The 21449-nt window shown below is 32.3% G+C and overlaps 2 protein-coding genes across 2 annotated transcripts; one reads left to right on the top strand and one right to left on the bottom strand.

Annotated features, from left to right (window-relative positions):
* The first annotated feature begins 13058 nt into the window (after positions 1 to 13058).
* LOC125843619 (BTB/POZ domain-containing protein At1g21780) lies at positions 13059 to 16155 on the top strand. The gene is made up of 4 exons (XM_049522769.1): positions 13059 to 13216; positions 13297 to 13448; positions 14930 to 15045; positions 15369 to 16155. The coding sequence occupies exons 1-4, from the start codon at positions 13104 to 13106 to the stop codon at positions 15972 to 15974; spliced, it is 987 nt and encodes a 328-aa protein (XP_049378726.1). The 5' UTR covers positions 13059 to 13103; the 3' UTR covers positions 15975 to 16155.
* Positions 16156 to 16898: 743 nt separating this feature from the next.
* Positions 16899 to 21172, bottom strand: LOC125843610 (chlorophyllide a oxygenase, chloroplastic-like). The gene is made up of 9 exons (XM_049522753.1): positions 21029 to 21172; positions 20209 to 20445; positions 19880 to 19984; positions 19393 to 19668; positions 19041 to 19188; positions 18724 to 18908; positions 18519 to 18631; positions 17990 to 18284; positions 16899 to 17497 (listed from the first exon to the last, which is right to left on the bottom strand). The coding sequence occupies exons 1-9, from the start codon at positions 21110 to 21112 to the stop codon at positions 17333 to 17335; spliced, it is 1608 nt and encodes a 535-aa protein (XP_049378710.1). The 5' UTR covers positions 21113 to 21172; the 3' UTR covers positions 16899 to 17332.
* Between the last annotated feature and the right edge of the window lie 277 nt (positions 21173 to 21449).

A 21449-nucleotide genomic window follows, 5' to 3' on the forward strand; every position in this document is an offset into this window, starting at 1 on the left:
TTTTTTGTTAGAACTCATATTTAATTATATGTAAAGTATAATATAAAAATAATAATAACACAAAAATTAATGACGAAAAATAAAATATAAATATTATGAAACGAATGTACCAAACGTCTGCGTTAATAGCAGACGTTATAACCGATTCTTGAAGCTTGTAGTTTGTTGTAACTTGTAACTTGTAATTTGGAACTCCAATATTTGATAGCAAATATAATATGAAAACTTAGATATATATATATTATGATATATAATATGAAAACTTAGAATTGAAATATATGTATTATGATATAATATGAGACTTAAATGAAATAAAATATTGAGATTTGAGACTTAAGATTGAGAGTTGAGAGTTGAGACTTGAAAGAATATAAAAAATAGATGAGAGAATATATAATTTTGTAAGAAATAATAAGGGATAGAGGGGTATTTATAATATTAAAAGTGGGTTAAAGTGTATTTATAATAACTTGAGGGTTTAAAGTAAATTATTAAAAGTAGGGGTGGTAGGGGGTGGTAGGGGGTGTTGGTTGGGGGAAAAAACTGCCAAAATATCCGTTGGGGGGGCCCACTAGCCGTTGCCCAACGGATAGAATTTTTTTTAAAAAAAAAATAAAATAAAAATTGTTAGGGGATCCCGCGAACCGGCCGGTTCATCCGGGCCGGGTCGACCGGGACCAATGGATGAACCGGACCGGTACTGGTCCCCTATCCCGAAAATCCCCCATCCCCCTTCTTCAAACAGGACCGGGTCCGGCGGGCCGGTTCTCGGACCGGTCGCGGGCCGGGGCGGGCCGACCCGGTCCCCCTGCCACCCCTATCGTAAACAGGTTCCTATCGAACAATGAAAGACCAGTATAATACCGGTCTCTGTGTGTGCATTGTATGGCAGTTTGAATATGTTCCAAGTTGGAATCTGTTTGATAACAAAGGGAGTTTAATAATCATTGTATTATTTAGTGGCTTAGTGTATATGCATTTTATGGGTGAAATTTTTACTTTCTCATGTATCGCAATGATTCAATTGATTTGAGTTTTAACAACTCCACTTATATATAAGAACACTGTAGAATAATTTTCTTATCAGTCGAAAAAGCAAAATTAGCATAAAGTGTATTGTTCTACGTCATTATATAATGTCATACATTAATAATTTAAATGATAAACCTACAAGACAAGTAGGGTACAGGGAGATCCACTATGAAAAGGTAGGGTAAAAAATGAAATATAATTATCAAATACAAAATGAGAAGAAACTATTAATGTAATAATGCGATCACACCAAATTAATTGTTACATAAAATGAGTCATTTTTGGTAAAAATTGTAAATTACCATTAACCAACCAATAACATTACACCATAAGGTCACGTATCATCTTAGCCACCTTCTAGGAAGAGTACTAGGACGCATAGGTTTCCAACTAAAACAAAAAGAAAAACAATTAGGCACTAAGTAACTTGGTTATCAATCTTTGACTGTTACTACTTTTCCTAGATCCTTTAAGTAATTCCAATCTCTGTGTAACTTCTTTCTTAATATGTACTAACACTATATCAGTATTCACCGATGATCCTCTAAAAATCTTCAAGTTCATTGCTTTCCACGTATGATATATCACTGCTCCCCAAATAGCTGCGATCACTTTCTTTTGAAACTGCTTTCAGTTCTTCCTCTTTATGCCTTCCAACACTTCCTTAACTTCACCTTTAGGTATGGTTAGTCCTACCCACTGTTGGATGCCATCTCTCAATGTCTCTATCCAAGTGCATTATGCGAAGATGTGTAACTGAGTCTCCAAAGATTGGTTTGCACAGAGACGACAACATGTAGTATCTTCCACTGGAATAGTGAGATGCTTTAATCTTTCTTTTGTAAGTAGTATCCCTTGTATAGCCAACCATACAGTAAATCGATGTTTTGGCTATAGTGCAGTCCAGATGAGTTCTGCAATATTTAGTCTGCTAGCCCTTCATCATCTCCTTCAAAGCATTCATTTTTTTCCAATACCAACTGTAGTCTTGCGGTGTTTGATGAGTCCAAATATTTGTATTTGTTTTCATATATACAACATGAACCCATTTTACCCATAATGAATCCTTCTTCTCTGATAGTTGCCATAGTAATTTTCCAACTGAAGCAACATTCCAGTTCCTGCAACTCTTAATATTAAATTCTCCAAATTTCTTTGGACAACAGACCTTGTCCCATGCCACTAGTGAAATCTTCCTCTTCTCCTCTGTACTACCCCAGAGGTACTCTCTACCTTCAATATGCTCTAGGGTAAGATGAAAACAAATCCCCAGAAGCTATGAATGGAAAACAAAACAGCTAATATCACTTGTAATCTCCCAACGTATGACAGTTGCTTTGAATACACATTGTTGATCCTTCTAGTAATCTTGTCGACAAGCTGTTGGCATTCTAATTTGTTTCATTTTTTAGCTGAGAGAGGCAAGCCAAGGTACTTGATGGGGAAGATACCTTGATTGATGCCACTCAGAGCTAGCAATTGATCCTTGATCAGTTCATCAACACATGCCATAAAGATACTGGATTTCTCCATATTTGCAACCAACCATGTAACATCACCGAAATGTGTTAATGCTTACATTACTCTGCGGACAGAAGTAGCATTAGCTTTACAGAAATGAGTCTTTTTGTTATTATCTAATGATGAATTTAAACGATATGATATAATAGAACTTAAGTAACAATTAAAACAAACATTGTAACTAACAATACGTACAATACAACAAGCAACAACCATCCAAACAAAGTGTTAGAGCTTGTTTGAATTGATTTATTTTAAGTGTTTTTAAGTTTAAATATTTTAAGCACTTTTGGAGTGTGTTAATAAATTTAAAAAAATGCTTATAAGTATTTGATTTAAAATAAAATGATAAAAATAAGTCAAGCCATAATCTAGAATTGCTCACTCCGTTAATTTTGAAATTATGGACAAATTATTAGGTAGAGAAAGTAATCTTTAACTTATGATTTTTATTTATGAGTCAAAAGTTAAAAATCAATCCACTGTCACGATAACTCTTATGTTTCCCACACATCTCGAGTTCATCTTTATTATTCTTTTATGAGCCCAAATTGACTACAAAAAATTTATGAAGCTTTATAATACTCTCTCCGTTTCTTTTTATATGTCGTCTTACTATAAATAGATGATCCGTAATACTTGTCATTTCATAAAATCAATGCATAAATTACAATATTCTTCTTATTATACCCTTGATAGTTAATTAGTCTTGAAAATAGATATTTGACCAATTTAGAAAAACTATTAAGTAATTAATATTCATTATAATTACTTCATACATTGATTAATTACTCTCACCACAAATTTGCTTCTGATACAGCTTGGAGCCCTTCAAATGGTACTGTAAAAATGAATTATGTATAAAAATATAAATAAAACAAAGAAAATATGAACCAAAATCATCATATCATATCATATATTACTATATATAATAAGTGGGAATATCTACTACTTAGCACATGACAAGTGTTGGATGATATGTGCTTAGATAGTGTTGTACATTCTTCTTTTATGGTTGTACCTTTAAAATTTATATTATTGGACAATTTAACACCATTAATTACCTACCTCATTTGGGCATATTATATATATATATATATAAAAAAAATAAGTCACAATGCAAAGATTTTATAGTATTTAGTTACATTGTAACTATCTTGTTAGCTTTCAACCAAAATGAGTACTTCTTTTAAATAATAAATATGTCATTGTATGAGCTATTTATTACTCATTCCTTTTGAATTTGTTAATCTGATTTTGATCTGACACATAGGTTACGAAAGTAAATTAGATTTTGAGAAAAAACATTAAGTCATACTTGAAGTTGTCCCAGATTTTCAAAAAGACACCTTAACTTTGCGTACGTCCTATTACCCCACAAAACATTCAAAATCACAATAAATACACATTTTTTACACAATATTTCCACTCTGGACAAAATTATCCTTCGAATGTGCAATTTCTTAAAAACAAAAAGTCAGACCCATTATTGATGTATTGAAGGATGCTTTGGTAATTTCCTATGATGAATTCGTTTTGTTTGTTTCTTTTAAATTTATTTTACTATACTAAATAATTGTATAAAATATTATGAATCACGATAATTAATTACTTAAATATTTAAAAGATATAAAAATATATAAAAGATCTGATTGACTCTTTAAATTTTACCGGTGACACATAAATTGGAACAAATGAAATAATATATATTATTTGAAAATTTCTTAGAAAATACTATAAATTACAGTAATTAACAGCTAGAAATATTTCAAAGACAAAAAAAATTGATTGAATCTCAATTTTTTTTTCAGTACTACATAAATTGAGAAAGAAGAAATGACCTTTATTATTTGAAAATGTCGTAAAAGTATTACGAATCATACAATAAGAATTAACAATTTAAAATTTTAAAAGACTTTAATGCTTTATACTTATTCTATTTCCACTTTGGACAAAAATATCCTCCCAATATGCATATTTTTTTAAACAAAAAGTGGGACCCATTATTGATGTATTCAAGGATGTTTTGGTAATGTTCCTATGATGAATTCGTTTTGTTTGTTGTTTAATTTTTTTTAAATAATTGTATAAAATATTATAAATCACAATAATTATTTACTTAAATATTCAAAAGATATAAAAATATGTAAAAGATCTGATTAACTCTTCAAATTTTATCGGTGACACATAAATTGGACAAATGAAATAATATATATTATTTGAAAATTACTTAGAAAGTACAATAGTTTACAGTAATTAACAATAGAATATTTTAAAGACAAAAAAAAATTGATTGAATCTCGAAATTTTATTAGTACCACATAAAATTGAGAAAGAAGAAATAACCTTTATTATTTGAAAATTGCATAAAAGATATTACAAATCATACAACAATAATTAGCAATTTAGATAATGATAAGGGGTAAACTATCCATTGATTTCATAAAGTGCACAAGTATTGTAGGACATTCCAAAATAGTATAATAGACAATAATTATTGGACGGATGAAGTAGGATTAAGTCTTTCTTTCAGTACTTTTCTCACATTAATTACTTTCTCTCAGCATTCAATTAGTGAATCTTTAGTAGAATTAATTACAATACTTTTTACTTAATACAATAAAAGTTCAAATAAGATTAACATAAAGAAAGATTAAAAAAATCCTAAAAATCTATCAATATATTAAACAACATACAACATACATAACAAAAGTTCTAATAAGATTAACAAAAAGGAAAAAAAAACAAAATTCGTAAAAATCATCAACAAACTACATACAAAATAAAAAGAAAGTTATTCCAACAAAAGAATACATAAAGTTAAAATGAACTTTAAGAATTCTAGCATCTTAAGCATATTGAGGCAAACATTTTAATTTAATGTCATTTCTCTCCAAAGAAAGAAAGGCATTGAATATTTTAATTTAATGTAAAATTGAATTTTTTGGGGTTATGAATATAAAAGGTTTGAAAGTTATGAATATTATTAATACTAATTAAAAGTATAATTTATGAAGATGAAGAAGTGTGAGTTATGAAAATAACTTTTAAAAATAATATCATTGAGAAAAATTCAAAAAAGGAGAAAAAAGAAAAATGACAATGAAGGTCATAGAGAGCGCCACATCACCGTTTAAAGTAGCTCTATTGATAATTGTGAAGATAGTATATTAATGGATTAAAAATAAAAAAGAGGTAATTAAACCCTAAAATATTATAAAGACATCTATAAAATTTGGTTGAAGCTCAAAATCTATTAGTGCCATATAAATTAGGATAGAGAAAATACATATATTATTTGAAATAACATGAAACGTACTACAAATCACACAATAATTAGCAACTTCAAAATTTAAAGGACATACAAAAAATTTGATCAACTCTCAAAATTCTACTAATGTCACATAGTTTGGGATAGAAAAAGTAACATATACGTAAAATGTACTATAACTCATAACATATACAAAATTTGCTTGACTTTTGAAATTCTATCAATGACACATAAATTGGGACAAAGAGAATATTGAAAATTACATATAAAGTATTATTAACCACAATAATCAACAACTTAAAATTTAAAGAACATACAAAAAAATTGTTTGACCGTTAAAATTTTATTAATGTCACATAAATTAAAATAAAAAATAAAAATATATGTTGGGCCCGTGCTAGCACGGGCTACTATAACTAGTATTACTATAAGTGGGAAGAGTTTAACCCCAAAGTTGATTTACCGTTTTGACCCTACATTATTACTTAAATATTAATTTATTAAAAAATAAATTTGCTGATAATCTCAGACCTAATTTAATTCTCTAGAAACGTATAGTTGCTGCTCAACCTCATAAATCACTGTAACAGAAACATATAGTTACTGCTGAACCTGTTCGATCAGTGCAAACCTCCTCAGTCAGTGCGACAACCTTTTTCCGACACTCAAGTTCAGTTGATCCAAAACCTCAGATACTTCACTCATCTATATAAATGTCTCCAACAACATGTTATTGTCCATTAATATGTTACTCTTTTCTGTGCCTCTATCAAATACATCATTGTCAGGTAAATTATTTTTCTCCTCTTTATTTATCAAGAACTGTTCTGTTTTCTCTATTTATTGTCTATGTCTTTATCTAGCTTATTTCGTTTCATTCTCTTTATCGTGAGTCGCTCTGTTCTTGATATTATTATTTTTGTTATGTCAAATTAAACTGTGAGCACCTGTTCTAAAGATGGAGTCTTTGTTGTGGAAGCATTTTCTGAATGCACGTACTAATTATACTATTTCAAAACTACCCAAAGGATGGGTTAAGGGCATCTGATTAAAAAACTTCATAATATAGTGGGACATTGTGTCTTGCCTAAATATAAGCATAGATTTTTTGGACCTATGAAATTATATCCTGTACTGCAATTCTAATTCTTTGGTACAAGCATGTCAAAATCACTAACTGTCCATTCTGCCACTTGATTAGTATCTCTAAATATTTCAGTTCCCAAATCAATTGAACTCCACTTCCTCCTTTCTAGTGCAGTGCCTGAATCCTGCAATAAACATGTCGCGTCATTAATTTAACGCGTTTAACTACACTAATAGTGTAAAGATTCTTTATACTGTCTAATAGTCTATATATATAACTTAAATTAATTCAAACATGGTAAAAATAAATGGATTGTGACGGCCTTCCAACATTAAGCTCCCAAGTTGTTGAATCAACAATCCAACCTTGTCTTTTTTAGTAGGATAACCATAGTCACCTCAAACACGATGTAGCAAAATCTGCAACATCTCCTGAGATTGAGTTAATTTTGCCGAGTCTGCTTTTAGTAAATATTCCCTACCAAATGGGTTAGCTATGATAGCTTAGTAAGTGGATAGATGACTAATAGAAGTTACTATAAAACTGAATGATTTAGAAGGTGAAGAAATAAGTGGAGCCATCCCTCTAAATCTTAGAGATAGGTGACAAGAAAGAACAAAACTTGCCTAGGGTGTCCCAGCGGGAGACAAAGGCACTTGGTGATATCTTCATATTTATCCAAAGCTTTGGTGGATAGAGCTACCTGGAGCATGTGTGAAATTAGTCGAGTTGCACGTTTGTTGGTTGGACACAACAATAATCAAAAACAGAAAGAACAAAACTTATGTGATGTTGTAGAAGTTTGGTTATGGTGTTGAATCTTGAATATTAATCTAAAAAATATATATGATTTCTTGATTTATTGAATAGAATACAAGTTTCTGAATAACCCCTTCAATGGCGGGAATAGCCACATTATTGGATCTACTGAAGAAAAATTCAAGCTTTAGTGTAGCTTTTGTATTCAATTCTATGTCGAAGACACTTAAATATAAAATATTTAATCAATCATACTAATTAAAATTTTAGGGCCTAGACGCATGCTGAAAGAAAGAGATGGTGTGAACTTGAGTTTCTTGAGAACTATCCTGGAGATAAACGATTTTTTTTTTAATTTTTCCTGAAAGTTGCTTTTTAGCTTCCTTGTATGTGTATGTCACAACATTTTCTATTTATCCTCCTTAATCATAATTTTAGTTGGCATTATGTTTAACTTCTTTTTGGAGGTCATAGAGAAGTTTCTGTAAACATCCAAATAAATAAAGGGCTGGCGCCGAAAAGGAACCAGCCCTGCCTCTTCAAGAAAGCTTTGCTTGGTAGGCGCTGCTCACTCACTCGGACAATGCTCTGAACACGAAAGTGTGCAGTTCCTCCCCCTTCTCCCATGCTGAGTCACAGGCAGCGCCTCGGAAAGCACAGGCAAGCCACATGCAGGGAAACTTGCACGTGTATTCCCTGGAAACTATACTCCTGGTAGCAATAAATAATAGAAGCTTTTTTCCAAAGGCATTAAATATTCACGAGTGCTCATATCAAGGATATCTTAGTTACTATCTGGTTCTTTGATCCAAATTTCGATAGTTTTGATAGGTCATTATTTGTTTAACTTGGCTGTTTTATATCTTGGAGAGATAAAAATATAAATATTTTTTAAGAAGCTTTTAACAAATTAGCATTCTTATTTGTTAGATCTGGTTGGATGCAGAACCTTATTGATTGCGAGTAGCAATTCATAATCTTGGTAGTTTGTTAAAAAAGACTTTTGCCTAAATAAGTTTCCTTGTTGATTGTTTAACCAAATATGTTAAACTTCAAAATATTGTTTAGCAGATTAGTCATTTGAGAATAAATTATTAGGCAAGAAAACGTATTTCCTAAGTAGTTGCACAACATTACTAGGATGAACAAAAGAAAGCTATTGCCATAACAAGTGAAAAGATTGTCAGCCAAAGACTTTTGTTATGAAGTCGTTTCATTTGTAATACTTTCATTTGTTTCTTTTTTATTAATTTATTTCAATTTGAAATTAAATTTACTATCTCTTCATGCTGTAATACTTTTAACAGATTTCTTGCTTTCGGCACCACCAAAATTGGTAACATTTTTCCACCTTGTATTTACTTACTTCAATTAACGTGATATTTATACTATCGTTAGTTGAAGTTGCTCGCTTTTAAAATTAAAAAAAGAAGAATTAGTATATGTTTGGTGAATATCATATTCTTGAGCATCATTTTTGTTTGACCTAACATATACTTATTAGATGTTAATACATCACATTTACGTCACAAATATATATTGTATTAGTACATCCTAGCTACTACAGCCATACAATGACAAGTGTAGGAGAGCTCGAGAAATAATGCCTACCTACTAGCAAGTTGAAGAAATATGCAACAGAATGGGTGATTAAAGTCTTGGTAATTCGCGGAGCTTAACAAAAGAGTACAAAAATGCAAACGGTGAAGGTATTCGTTGGCAACTAATATTCATCGATAAAGAGGTAACTCTATTTTAATTTTTTATTATATTGATTACTTAATATGTTGACTCCTTTTGAGAGTCTAATGATTATCAGTCTTACACATGGAACAAAAATACAAACAACTCTTTTCAACAAAGATGTTCATGTGTGGAACAACTCTTTTCAACTTAATCAAAGTTACTACATTTAGGGGTGGGCATAAACACCGAAAAACCGAAAAACCGAACCGAACCGAATTATTTTGGTAATTCGGTTTCGGTATTTCGGTTTTCGGTTCGATATTCGGTACATGGTTTTGTATTTTTTGGTATTTCGGTTCGGTTTTCGGTATGCAATTTTTGTGTAATTCGGTATTTCGGTTTACCGAAATATATTAAATTATAATATATATTAATTTTATATTAATTATTAATATTTAAAAATAAATATTATAATTTAAAATTAAAAACAAAAAGTTTGTCTTTTCAAACTTTTCAACTTTACAAACCCACTTCCCAAAAGGCAAAAATTACCATTCCCACTTCCTACGTCTAGTCGTCTACAGACTATAACAGCGTCGACCGTTTCGGCAACCAGCAGCACGCAACAGCTGCCAATCGACCAGTAGGCAGCCGTAGCACAACAACGACCAGTAAATTTCAATGTTATAACAAGGCTAAATTTCAATGTTAACGATAATTTATTATTTTGAATCATACAATAATTTGAAAAATTGAGTAAAATAATCAAAAAGAAATAAACATAAATAAAATAAACAAAAAAAATACAAAATTTTAAAAAGCCCACTAAGCAGGCCCATAAGAAAAAACCGAATTAACAAAAACCGAACCGAAATAAAAAAAAACGAACCGAACCGAATTATTTCGGTTCGGTGTTCGGTACACGTTGTACAAGAACTGAAAACTGAAAAAATCGAAAAAAAAACCGAAACCGAACCGAAATACCGAATGCCCAGCCCTAACTACATTATAAATGGAAAGTTAAATGGAGCTAAACCAAACTTCTTATCTATGCATAAGGACCTCGAAGTAGCATTCATGAACAACACAGAGGTCATTGAGGACAAAAGTCAATTTAAGAATGTAAAGTAAAAAGATGACGAAATGTTACATTGAATTTTATTGTACTACTAGAATTCATATTTACTTTTTAATATATAGTTCAAGAAATATAGTGTATCTATATTTTTAACATAGTCATGCTTCCTTTTATGTTTTTTTTTTTTATGATTTTAGTTTTATTTACATATGAAACCTTTTGTCTATAGCAAATCGACTTCTAACAAAATGTGATTCAACCAATATGACAATATTTTTGTCTATATATTTTAATGTGATGTCTGTTATTATGGATGTCATGTCTTTATTTACTTTTCTTTCTTTTCCGTTTGAATTTGTAATTTTTTTCTATAAATTTGATGTTACACCACCTAGACATTTTGTAATATTTTTCTTTATACGTATCTTTTTTATAGCCAATTTCTTTTTTTATTATTAAAATTTACGTTTAGTAATTAAAATATATTAATTTCTCTAATATAATAAAAGGTTTAGTTTTCATGAAGCATTAAAAATATCAAACCTCCAACTTCTAATACAAAATTTGCATGCTATATTTTGTGAAGAGTTATATTCTTATATCAAACTTACATACAAAAGTCCTTATGTTTGAACTTAACGATAAATTTATATATGCTCTACTATGATATATTTACTTATATAAATTAATTTTTCTAATGTCAATTGGGGGACAAACGTGCAACGCACGTTCCAAGGACTAGTTATACTAAAAGTGGGAACATCAAAATGAAAAGTTGAAATACCTTTTTACCCTTCAAAACACTATTTCTATTTTGTTTTTTACAAAACCAAATATATATTCTAATAACTATAACTAACTAGATATAGATGGAATCAGTTTTAAAAGTATTCAATGTGCATTAAATTATTTAATGATGGAATTAAGTAAGATGTGTGAATGAGAATATAATGACCCGTACTTTACTCAAAACATTTTTACATTTTTTTCGAAGCATGAAGAATTCTAAGAGATGAAATTCAATGCACACCACATTCATTTACAATGAATGTAGGACATTTAAAATTAGTCTAATCTTTAGACTTCTCCAATTGAACTACTATAAAATAGTATAAATACCACTCCTTTTCCTCAAATGGATAAAGGAAGTTGAAAAACTAAATTTCATATGACAGCCAAATTATTCGAATGTAAATGACAACTATCCATACAATTATTTTACAAGATGATAAAGTTAGTTTTATCATTTAGACAAAATATGCAGCAATAGTTTGGCTAATTCCCATTCTTTATTTAGGGAAGAGATATTCTTTTTTCGTCTTACATATTGTAAATTGTAATAGAACGCCATCTACTTTGAGTGTTTTGTCGATACCATCATCTAGACAACTTATTTTAGATTTGTGTAATACAATAATTATATCTATTTTCTTTTGCTATTTATTGTAATTCACACTTTAATTATATTGTAATTTTCTTTTGAACAACATCTGAAGTTTCATATACAATGAGGAAAAAGGTGAACTTCATTCTAAAAGTTTTATATACGCTGCAGATTTTAATAAGAGTATGTCGAGAACATCTGTTAGTCCATACAACTTTACACTTCGGATAAATTGGTGTACACCCAATTACAATCGTGACTACATTAATTCATTCCCTTGTCTTTGTCCTTATGTTTTGATTCTAAATTCTTATTTTAATAAGATCTAGAATTTTACAATAAGAATATATAAATTATATTGTCTTTGGATTAACAATTTGACACATAAATTTAATAGGGTTTTTTCAGGTTCAATCGCGATTATTAGGATCTGATAAGTATTTGTAAGAAGGATTTATCATTTTGTTTTCTGTAAATGTTATTGTTGGCATTGTATGCATATATGATTGGTTATGTGCAATCAAAATATATTTTAAAATGCATTGTTAACCCTTATGTCATATTAGCGACAATAGTTTTAATCATGATAAAAATAATTTAAATAGTAGGATACAATATACACCAACATATAAGGATTTATATACTAAATAAGTCACCTCATTATTACCACTTTGAGCAATTTTCAATATAATTGTGTGTTACATCGTTTAAAAAAAAGCTTTGAATTATTATTTTTTATTTGGGGGGCTGGTTTGAGGGTAGGGATAAAATAAATTGATTTTTTCAATAAAAATTTATAATTTTGAAGTTGGAAGAGAGTTTTGGAAAATGTTTTCCTTAAGTTTTGAAGGAAAGTCATTTTCCTTAGATTGGAGGAAAATGAGTTGATTTGAAAAACATTTAACCCAACCAAACATGAGAAAATTGAAAAACATTTTCCGAAAAATATTTTCTTTCATACCAAACACGCCCTAAAATCAATATTTGTATTTGGCTCTTCTTCGATATGCGATTCAGTGTTTAAAAAAAAAAAAAATTATTGAAGTAGAACTAAAATTCATATAGACAGTCATATCTACCACTATATTAAGATTAAGAATTTATGGTTTAATTTCATGTTTGTTTTTTTAAGTATTTATGCTTTTTTCTGTAAAAGAAAAAACTTTTTATCTTAATGTCCTTTTCAAAAAGCAAAGACTTCTTCTCAGTTAAGTTTTACTTAATTCCCAAAAATAAAAACTTTATAATGATTCATCAGTAGCAGAGAAAAGGGGGAAGAAGAAGAATGGCAGAGGGCAAGGTAGAGACTCTATCAAGGTTAGCTCAATGGAGGATTGACAATTTCGCAGCATCTACTTACAAAAGATCTGACCCTTTCAAAATTGGTATATGGAACTGGTATGTCTAGTTTTATCTACTTGATTTCTCTTTATCATCAACTTCAATTGTTTTTTGATACTGGTTGATGGTTGATGAAGGCATCTGTCAATTGAGAAGAATCGGTATTTGTATATTCGCTTGTTTCCTGAACCTTCTCGGCTTTCGAAAGAGCAGCTTCCTCCTCCTTTTGCTCGCTTTATGCTCCGTGTTTCTACAACTGGAACCAATCGGAGACCTCATATATCTCCTGGTAAACTTTATTTTCAGCTCTTCTGTCTTTTGATTCTATGTTTATTTGAGTATATTCACTATTGCAAGTTGCAGAGGTCGATTTACCTAGCAAAAATAGTTGAAGTTTGAAGATATATCTTTGAGTTATTTTGCTTGTTTGGTGGATTTGCAGAGTTCATTTGTTATTATTACTGTGTTGTATTCGGTATTTCCATCCATTTGCATCATTTTGTTTGATGTAATTTGTGTTTTGGTATGTTTAAATGATATGGTCTGGTTGTTGTTCTGGCAAAGATCACTAGTTTTGGAGAAATGTATCTTCGTTTGAATTTTGGACGACATCTGTATATGTACCCTTAACAAAACCTGTGAAAATTGAGGGATGTAATATAAAGTGTGACCGAGGTGATTGGCATGGAAAAGTAGTACAATTAAATATATGTAGGATGAATTCAACTCTCAAATTCTTAGCTTCTTGATCTATTCACAAAGGTCTGGTTGCAAATCTATAATGTCAATTGTCATCATGGTTATTTCCATCTGCTATGGATGATTTGGTAATTGATTTGAACTATGCTTAGTGGTTAGAGATGAATTTACTTGTATAGTGTTCAAACGCTCTCTTGGAATGTCAACAAAAATCTCCAATCCTGTCCACCTGGAGGGGTGCAAACTCAGACATTTTTTACTTAAATATTTATCAAGTCTGTTGTGCTCATATCTGAAAAGGAAACATGTTGTACACATATGCCCGGTTCTGAAACTTGTGATTTCTTTGAAAAGGAATTCTTGGACGCATCTCCTACTCACATTATGTTTTTCATTCTAATGTATCAGATAACCTGTAATTTGGGGGATGAGTATGTACTGTCAATTACTATGGCATGTGTAATATTGGGGGATGAGTCATGGGTATTATATTGTTTGCTGCATACATCTGTGATGTGGGGATGGGTGGGGGTTACCTTAGGCAACTCGGACTATTGTAGATAAAAAGCACTGAAAAATTAGAGAAAGCAGTTCAGTGACCTTAATGGTGCACATAAATTTTCCTTCTTTATATGGTCAAATTTTTTGTTTTGTTGACCAGAAGAGAAGACTTCATTTGTTCATTAAGAAAAAAGACTTCTCTGTACATGCTATAAATCAAATCTGCACCCTTTCTTGTAGGACAAGATCCTATCTCTAGACTGCCTTAGGCTATTAATATGCCAATAATTTCTAGCGTAACTGTCGTGTGCTATTTACGCTTCTAGTAAGGATTGTTACGGTTTTTAGTTGCACATTGAATATTCTTCAGCTGCATATGCAGACACATGGAAGTGTAGACTCTTGTGCTTCCTTGTTTTTTTCTTTGTTTGTCCAGATAAAGAGCCTGCAACTAATGTCCATCATACCCCTTGCCGCCTCTATCACAGTTGAATTTCATTGACAATTCTGTATTGACTATATTCAACATGTTATGTTGCATGTATAATTTTGTGGCGGTCCATGTTGCAGTGTATGAGAGGCTTCTTCGAACAAGTGATGACTTTGTGTGGCCTATTGATTCTTGTTTACAAGGTCGATTCATCATTGATGTTGAGTTCCTTGACCTGAAGATCTACACACCACATGTGAGTTCTTGATATTCTGTAGTGTTCAAGTGTGTGTTTAATATGCATGACTGTATGAGATTGCTACATGAAATGGTTCTCTGATAAACTGCCTATCTAGTTGTAACAGATAGGGCTTGTGTATAGGCGTACGTGATTGACTTCTTTGGTTGTTCCTTTGAGCAGATTTTAACTGAAAAAGAACGAAATTTTCCAATTATTCCATTTTACAGAAAATGGAAAAGAATGAAAAGTTTCTTCTCAGCATTTACCAGTAAATGACCTTGATTATATATTGAACTCATGTTCCTTTTCTTTGTAACCTGTGGTAATTGAACCTTTAGGGTGGAGAAGGAAAATCTATATGGCCCAATGACATGATTTTGCAATCTTTAGCTACCCAAAGTACTCTCCGATGCCTCTCTCGCATGCTTGATGAGTCCATCCATGCTGATGTTACCATTAATACGGCTGATGGATCAGTGCAAGCTCACAAAGCGATACTGTCTGCTACTTCTCCTGTATTCCACAGCATGTTCCTTCACGATCTCAGGGAGAAAGAATCCTCTATAATCGACATAGAGGACATGTCAACAGAATCATGCAGAGCGCTTCTCAGTTACTTGTATGGGACCATAAAACAAGAGGATTTCTGGAAGCACCGATTGGCATTGCTGGGTGCGGCAAACAAGTATGACATTGTAGATTTGAAGAATGCTTGTGAGGAAAGTCTCCTAGAAGATATCAACTCGGGGAATGTCCTTGAAAGATTGCAAGAGGCCTGGCTTTACCAACTAAATAAATTGAAAAAAGGTTGCTTGATGTATTTGTTCGATTTTGGCAAGATTTATGAAGTTAGGGAGGAAATTAACAACTTCTTCAGACAGGCAGATAGAGATCTGATGCTAGAGATGTTTCAAGAAGTGCTCACAGTTTGGAAGCCTGCCTAACATGATGAGGTTTTTGCCATAGTTTGTATATGGAATAACTCTATCTATTAATTTCTAAGCTGTAGCTTTCTAAGAAAGCCATGTTGTATCTATATGCTAATCCTGTGTAAATTTTGTTGAACTTATTAAGGGTGTAATCTGGTATAAGTTATATAAATGGTTAATCTTCTGTTTGCAAGCACCTTGGATTTGGATTTCTCTGTTGTTTGCCGTCTGAACCCTTGGAAAACTGGTAGAAACCATCCAAGTCCAATATTCTTAGTAGAAACTAAAAATGGGATTTAGTAGAGATTTTTTTTGTATTTGTAGAGTAATGTTCTTATTATACAAGTTATTTTCTTTCTGAAACAGCTTCTCTACCACCACGAGGTAGGGGTAAAGTCTATGTACAGTCTAACCTTCCTAGACTCCACATGTGGATTTCACTGATTATGTAGTTGTTGGTTTCGTTAATGAAAAATATTCCTTGATAATGCTATACATACGGAATAAATTTTTCACAAGACTCAGCAAGGGAACTACTACGCCTACCTAATTTTGCTCTATAATCCTAAGTTTTTTGTTGAAAAAAATAGCTCCAAAAGTAGTTCACATGTACCCAAATAGATTTGTACCATTGGAGGCTACCATTAGCTGCTTAAATGAGAACTCTGATTAGACTTCCTTGTAGTATGAAGTTGTGTGGTCATCTACACTATAATGAGCAGCTTTTACAATGTTTTTGTATCAGGGAACAGTTTTGCATATTGTCCAAAAGTACACACTACTTTTAAGAGATTCTTGGATCTGCTGCTAGTGTGTTTAAAGTGTCATCTTGCATAACTTTGAGCTCAGTATTTCCTTGCCAAGACTCAGAAATGAAAACATGGATTCATCAAGTTGTCTCTCTTGTTCAGCATAGGAACATCGACGACAATAATATACTTTTACTACAAGGATAATATTTCAATACTGTCATACTGATTCAACTGAGCTCAAAACTGCTACCAAAGATCAAAACATCTCTGGCTTCTTGTTTGGCAAAAAGAATACTCATAAATGACAAGGTGGAACGACATTGCTGGGAAGACTCTAGACACTTACAAAGAACCTATGAGATTTTCCAAGTGCCAATCAGGACAGGATAGAATTGTTGGTGAGGAATGTAAGATTGCTCAAACTGTACACGAACCTACAAAAAAATTGTGTACAGCTATATCTACAGAAGGGGTGTAAGTATCTCCTCACAAGAAAAAATATGGAAAACTGCAGTAAGTGAGAGAGCTTCTCAACAACTGGACTGAATTTTGCTGTGAGCTGACAATGAAGAGATCAAAGTCATCTTGAAAAGTAAAACCCGGTACTTGATGGAGCAATATTTATTTGCTGAAAGGTAGTTCCTTTTCTCCACTATCTACAGCATCTCTCCATATTCTATACCTCACACCTAGCTTATCATAAGACACTGGCAGGTTCCAAATATTTGCGCCATTGAGCATGCGATCCTGCTGGCCAAGAACAAGCCGTAAGTCTTCATTTAAAACCTGTATACAATTTTACAAAGAAGAGAAAAATGTTAGAACATATCTTTCATTTTGATACCCTCTTTATTATATTTATAAAGGGGAAGTTCTTTGCAGCATTATCCTAACTGAAGAAGCGAAAAAATGTAGTAATATCTTATACAGAAGGTGAAATTTTATTTAATATTTGGCAAAATTCTATTTCAGAAGATTATGCTCACAATTATGTGTGTTCTATTTTAGGCAAGTCTAAGTAACTTCCACGAATCAAAGAGTTCGCAAATCTATATTATTGCGACTATGAGCTTCTAGAGCCATGTGATGGTAATCCTAGAGTTTAAGCTTTGATTTTGTTCTATGCTTTGCGTATTTCCAACTTCAAAATGCATCAATTTCCAAGAATGCAGTTTTTCATATATCAGGCAGTCAATATTTCATGAAGTCACTGACTGATGACTTCTATAAATGTTAATGTAATCACCGTTTTTTACGAAGTTTTGGACAGAAACAAACCTGCTCAGCAAAATGTCTCCAAACGTATTGCATGAAGGGGATGTGTTTCAGCAGGGGAGCAAAATCCAGTGACATTCTATATAATAACCGTGTCTTCTGTCGTGATGCAGGTAAGCAAACATGCAGTTGATGAAGGTGCGTAGAACACTGCTTGGTGCTCTGTCCCTCCAATTTGCCTGGCTTTGAGATGCCAATGGTGGATAAAACCATACAAGGTGGTCTAAATTCCATATCTATTGGATATGGATCCCAATATCCTTGCAGACCAGATGCAGGAGTCAAGAACTTTACCAAGCTGAAATGAAAAAAAGAAAAGGTAAATTATAAGTACGTAGACCTTCATATACTACACAATGCACAACTTGAAAGCATTACTTATGCCTTAAAACTCATAACTTGGACCAGAAAAATCAAGTTTTCTGGAAAACCATATGAAAATAAATAAAAAAACAATCTACTCTTTGATGAACTATTGATTTAGTACTAAACGTCTAAATAATAAGCATCATATGATCATGTCCATTACTACCTTGGTACACTCCATCCTTTAGCAAAAGTTGATGTATGAGTGAAAGGTGCATGTGCAAGATCTAAAAGATTGTCTAAAAGTAGTCCATGTTCCACCGGAAGTTCCATGACTATCTGCAGTTTCAATGAAAACAGTCGTAAGGCAAAATACTCAAACATGAGTTGTAAGATAAACAACTGAAAATCTAACGGTAGTGATTTCAAACCTCTGCATGGATCTGAAATCCAGAAGGTGGTAGTAAAGAAGGAAGGGTAGCTGCAGGTGGATCATTTCCTGGCCAAATCCATATCATTCCCTCTTGCTCAAAGCAGGGCAGTGCTTTGATCTTTACATTCAGTAATCTTGTTGATGGCATTTTCTCACACTTCCCATCAGTGGAATACTCCCATCCTAAATTCATTTCACAAACATCAAAGTTAGTGTCAGCTATTTCATGTCCTCTACAAAACCCATTTAAAAGCTATGTTCATCTCCCAAATATGAACTCTGGTCTGAAAGTGGAAGGATTCAAATTTATCTCACCATGATAAGGGCATTGGATGCGACCCTCATTCACTGAGCCAAGATCAAGGGGGCAGGCTCTATGTGCACATGTATTCCGGACACATCCAGGTTTTCCATCAGCCCCACGAAAGATCACCCACGATTGCTCAAAGCAATCAATTGGTAACTGAAAAGATACAGTTTACAGTCATCAATAGAAGAGCTAAAAAGAACAAACAGAAGACCATAAAGTAGGAGAGCAGATCATATAGCTTGTTAATTTGTTTTGGCATCATAATTTTGCATCTACATGGTTTTTTGTGTTTTAAATCAAATGTTTTCTTTCTTTTAGGCAAAAGAGACTATGGCAGATATGAGAGAATTGACTCACCATGGTGTCATCCTTAAGATCTGCGGAGAATGCTACAGGGTACCAAAAGTTCTTCAAACGGGAACTGTAATCTTTAACAGGACCTGAGACATTCAGCGTTCTTCGGGGTTGCTTGCTTTTAGGAGTGTCTAATAATCCTGTTGACGTGCTTGCAGAGGAAGACGTGCATTCTGATTCTACTGTGCTTCTCTCTTGCAGAAGCCTATCGTTAACCAGCTCTTCCATGTAAGCTAGCTTATCTAAAGCAGCAGAAACCCGAGTCTCTGATATATGTACCTGTTGAATTGGTACTAAAGATATAAAGCTTTATACTTATGAGAAATAAGCAATATCCTGGAAATGTTTTTCTATATAACTTTCCATTTATTTTTCAGAAGACTCGTTTCAATAAGTTTTACATATCGAAGGGAAATCACCCTGAATATCCACTAGTTGTGAAAACTGGAAACCAGAAAATGCAATTTGTATGAAAATGAATTTTCCAAACCTGGTTGTGGGCCTGAGAAAGTTCTTCTTGCAACTCTGCAAGTTCCTTCTTCATGGTTCCAATAGATTTATAATCACGTGCTAGAGGGTTTAGTACTTCCACAACCTAGTTGCATAAACTGATTAGAATACGATGAAGATCAGGAAAATTTGAAACAACTCTTAAGGAAAGTATACAACAGAAAGTAAAAAAGGTGAACTCCATTTGGAAAGTAAGGAAAATGAGAAACAGCAATGCAACAAACTTGTAAATAGACCAAGATAAAGACGGTGGATGTTGTATTTTACCAGGTTTCCAAGTTCAATACACACATTAATTCAAAGACGTACCTTTTCGTGTAGGAGCATTATAGAAAGTACATCTTGCCTAGCTCTCCAATCACAGTATTGTAGATCATATCTAGCAACTTCAAAAGCTTGATTTGCATCCAAGAACTTGCCTTTACTTTGTGGAACTTTAGTCCTGGGATCTTCCACATTAAAGAGTGTCAACCAGGAACTTTTCTTATCTGGAATCCCACCCTCCTCCCCATACACTGCAAATACTCCAAAGCTCCCTTTGACAAACTGATTGTGAAAAAGATGCAAAATCAGTAACCAGTCAACTATTTTGCTCACACAAGGAAAATGCAAGTGACATATGAATCTCCATTCTCATATAACATGATAAATAGACTAAGCGAGTACTCGATTACGCGACTCAGAGCTTATTCTTGCAGATAGTCTATGGACAATCAACTTAACTACCATTTTTCACTTTTGAAAACGAAAACTCTTTTTTTCCAAACACTCAAAATTTTCATGACAGAAAGCACCTAACTTTCAAGTATTGTGAAGAATCAGAACTCTCCACCAGAGTGCAGTAAGCTTAACTGACTAAGATTACCAACCTATGCAACAAATCTTACCAATTACTAGTCAAAATTGATCCACTTTTGACACTAAAAACATGTTTCAAAATGCAAAAGATCATAACCCTTTGTGTTTTGAAATCTCTATACACATAACCAACATCAAGATACTGACTTTTATGATCCTTTTTTCACTACAATTTCAAAAAGGGTCTCCATAAACAAGCTTAATCAAGACAAAGAAGCAATCTTTTTAGTTTCTTGCAAACAAAACACCCAAAAAAAAGAGTAAAGAATACCTTTCTAGTACAAGACTTGTTAGAGCGGCACAAAGAGAAAGGAAGAGAAAGAGAAATAGCAGTAGCAGTAGCAATGGCTGTCATGATAAAAAAAAGATTATTTTTTTTTGTATTTCTTCTCTCCACCTATTTAAGAAATGCTGTAAACTACAACAGCAGATTTTGCTGTTTTTCTAAGGTTTTTGTTTTGTTGATAAGAGGTTGGTGTTGTGCGCAATCTCTACTGACCTCCCATAGATTGCCACGTGGAAATAAGTGGGACCCACATTCTTCACTCGTGGCACTTTCCATTTCCACATGATTCTTTCTATATTTACTACTAATGCCATTTCTTAATTTGACTTCTCTCTGCCAGCATGGATGCTGGAAGATATCTTACTCTTATCTCTTCTTTGATTTTTTTTATAAGAATCTTCCTCTT

This window comes from Solanum stenotomum, chromosome 11 (genome assembly GCF_019186545.1).
Source record: "Solanum stenotomum isolate F172 chromosome 11, ASM1918654v1, whole genome shotgun sequence".
In the NCBI taxonomy this organism is placed as follows: domain Eukaryota; kingdom Viridiplantae; phylum Streptophyta; class Magnoliopsida; order Solanales; family Solanaceae; genus Solanum; species Solanum stenotomum.

Coding starts and splice junctions, on each gene's coding strand:
- LOC125843610 (XM_049522753.1), bottom strand. CDS start 21,112: ATGACAGCCATTGCTACTGCTACTGCTATTTCTCTTTCTCTTCCTTTC. Junction 18,632..18,723: donor GATTTCAGATCCATGCAGAG/GTTTGAAATCAC, acceptor TTGAAACTGCAG/ATAGTCATGGAACTTCCGGT. Junction 17,498..17,989: donor GGAGACATTTTGCTGAGCAG/GTTTGTTTCTGT, acceptor AATTGTATACAG/GTTTTAAATGAAGACTTACG.
- LOC125843619 (XM_049522769.1), top strand. CDS start 13,104: ATGGCAGAGGGCAAGGTAGAGACTCTATCAAGGTTAGCTCAATGGAGG. Junction 13,217..13,296: donor AAAATTGGTATATGGAACTG/GTATGTCTAGTT, acceptor TGGTTGATGAAG/GCATCTGTCAATTGAGAAGA. Junction 15,046..15,368: donor TGAAGATCTACACACCACAT/GTGAGTTCTTGA, acceptor TTGAACCTTTAG/GGTGGAGAAGGAAAATCTAT.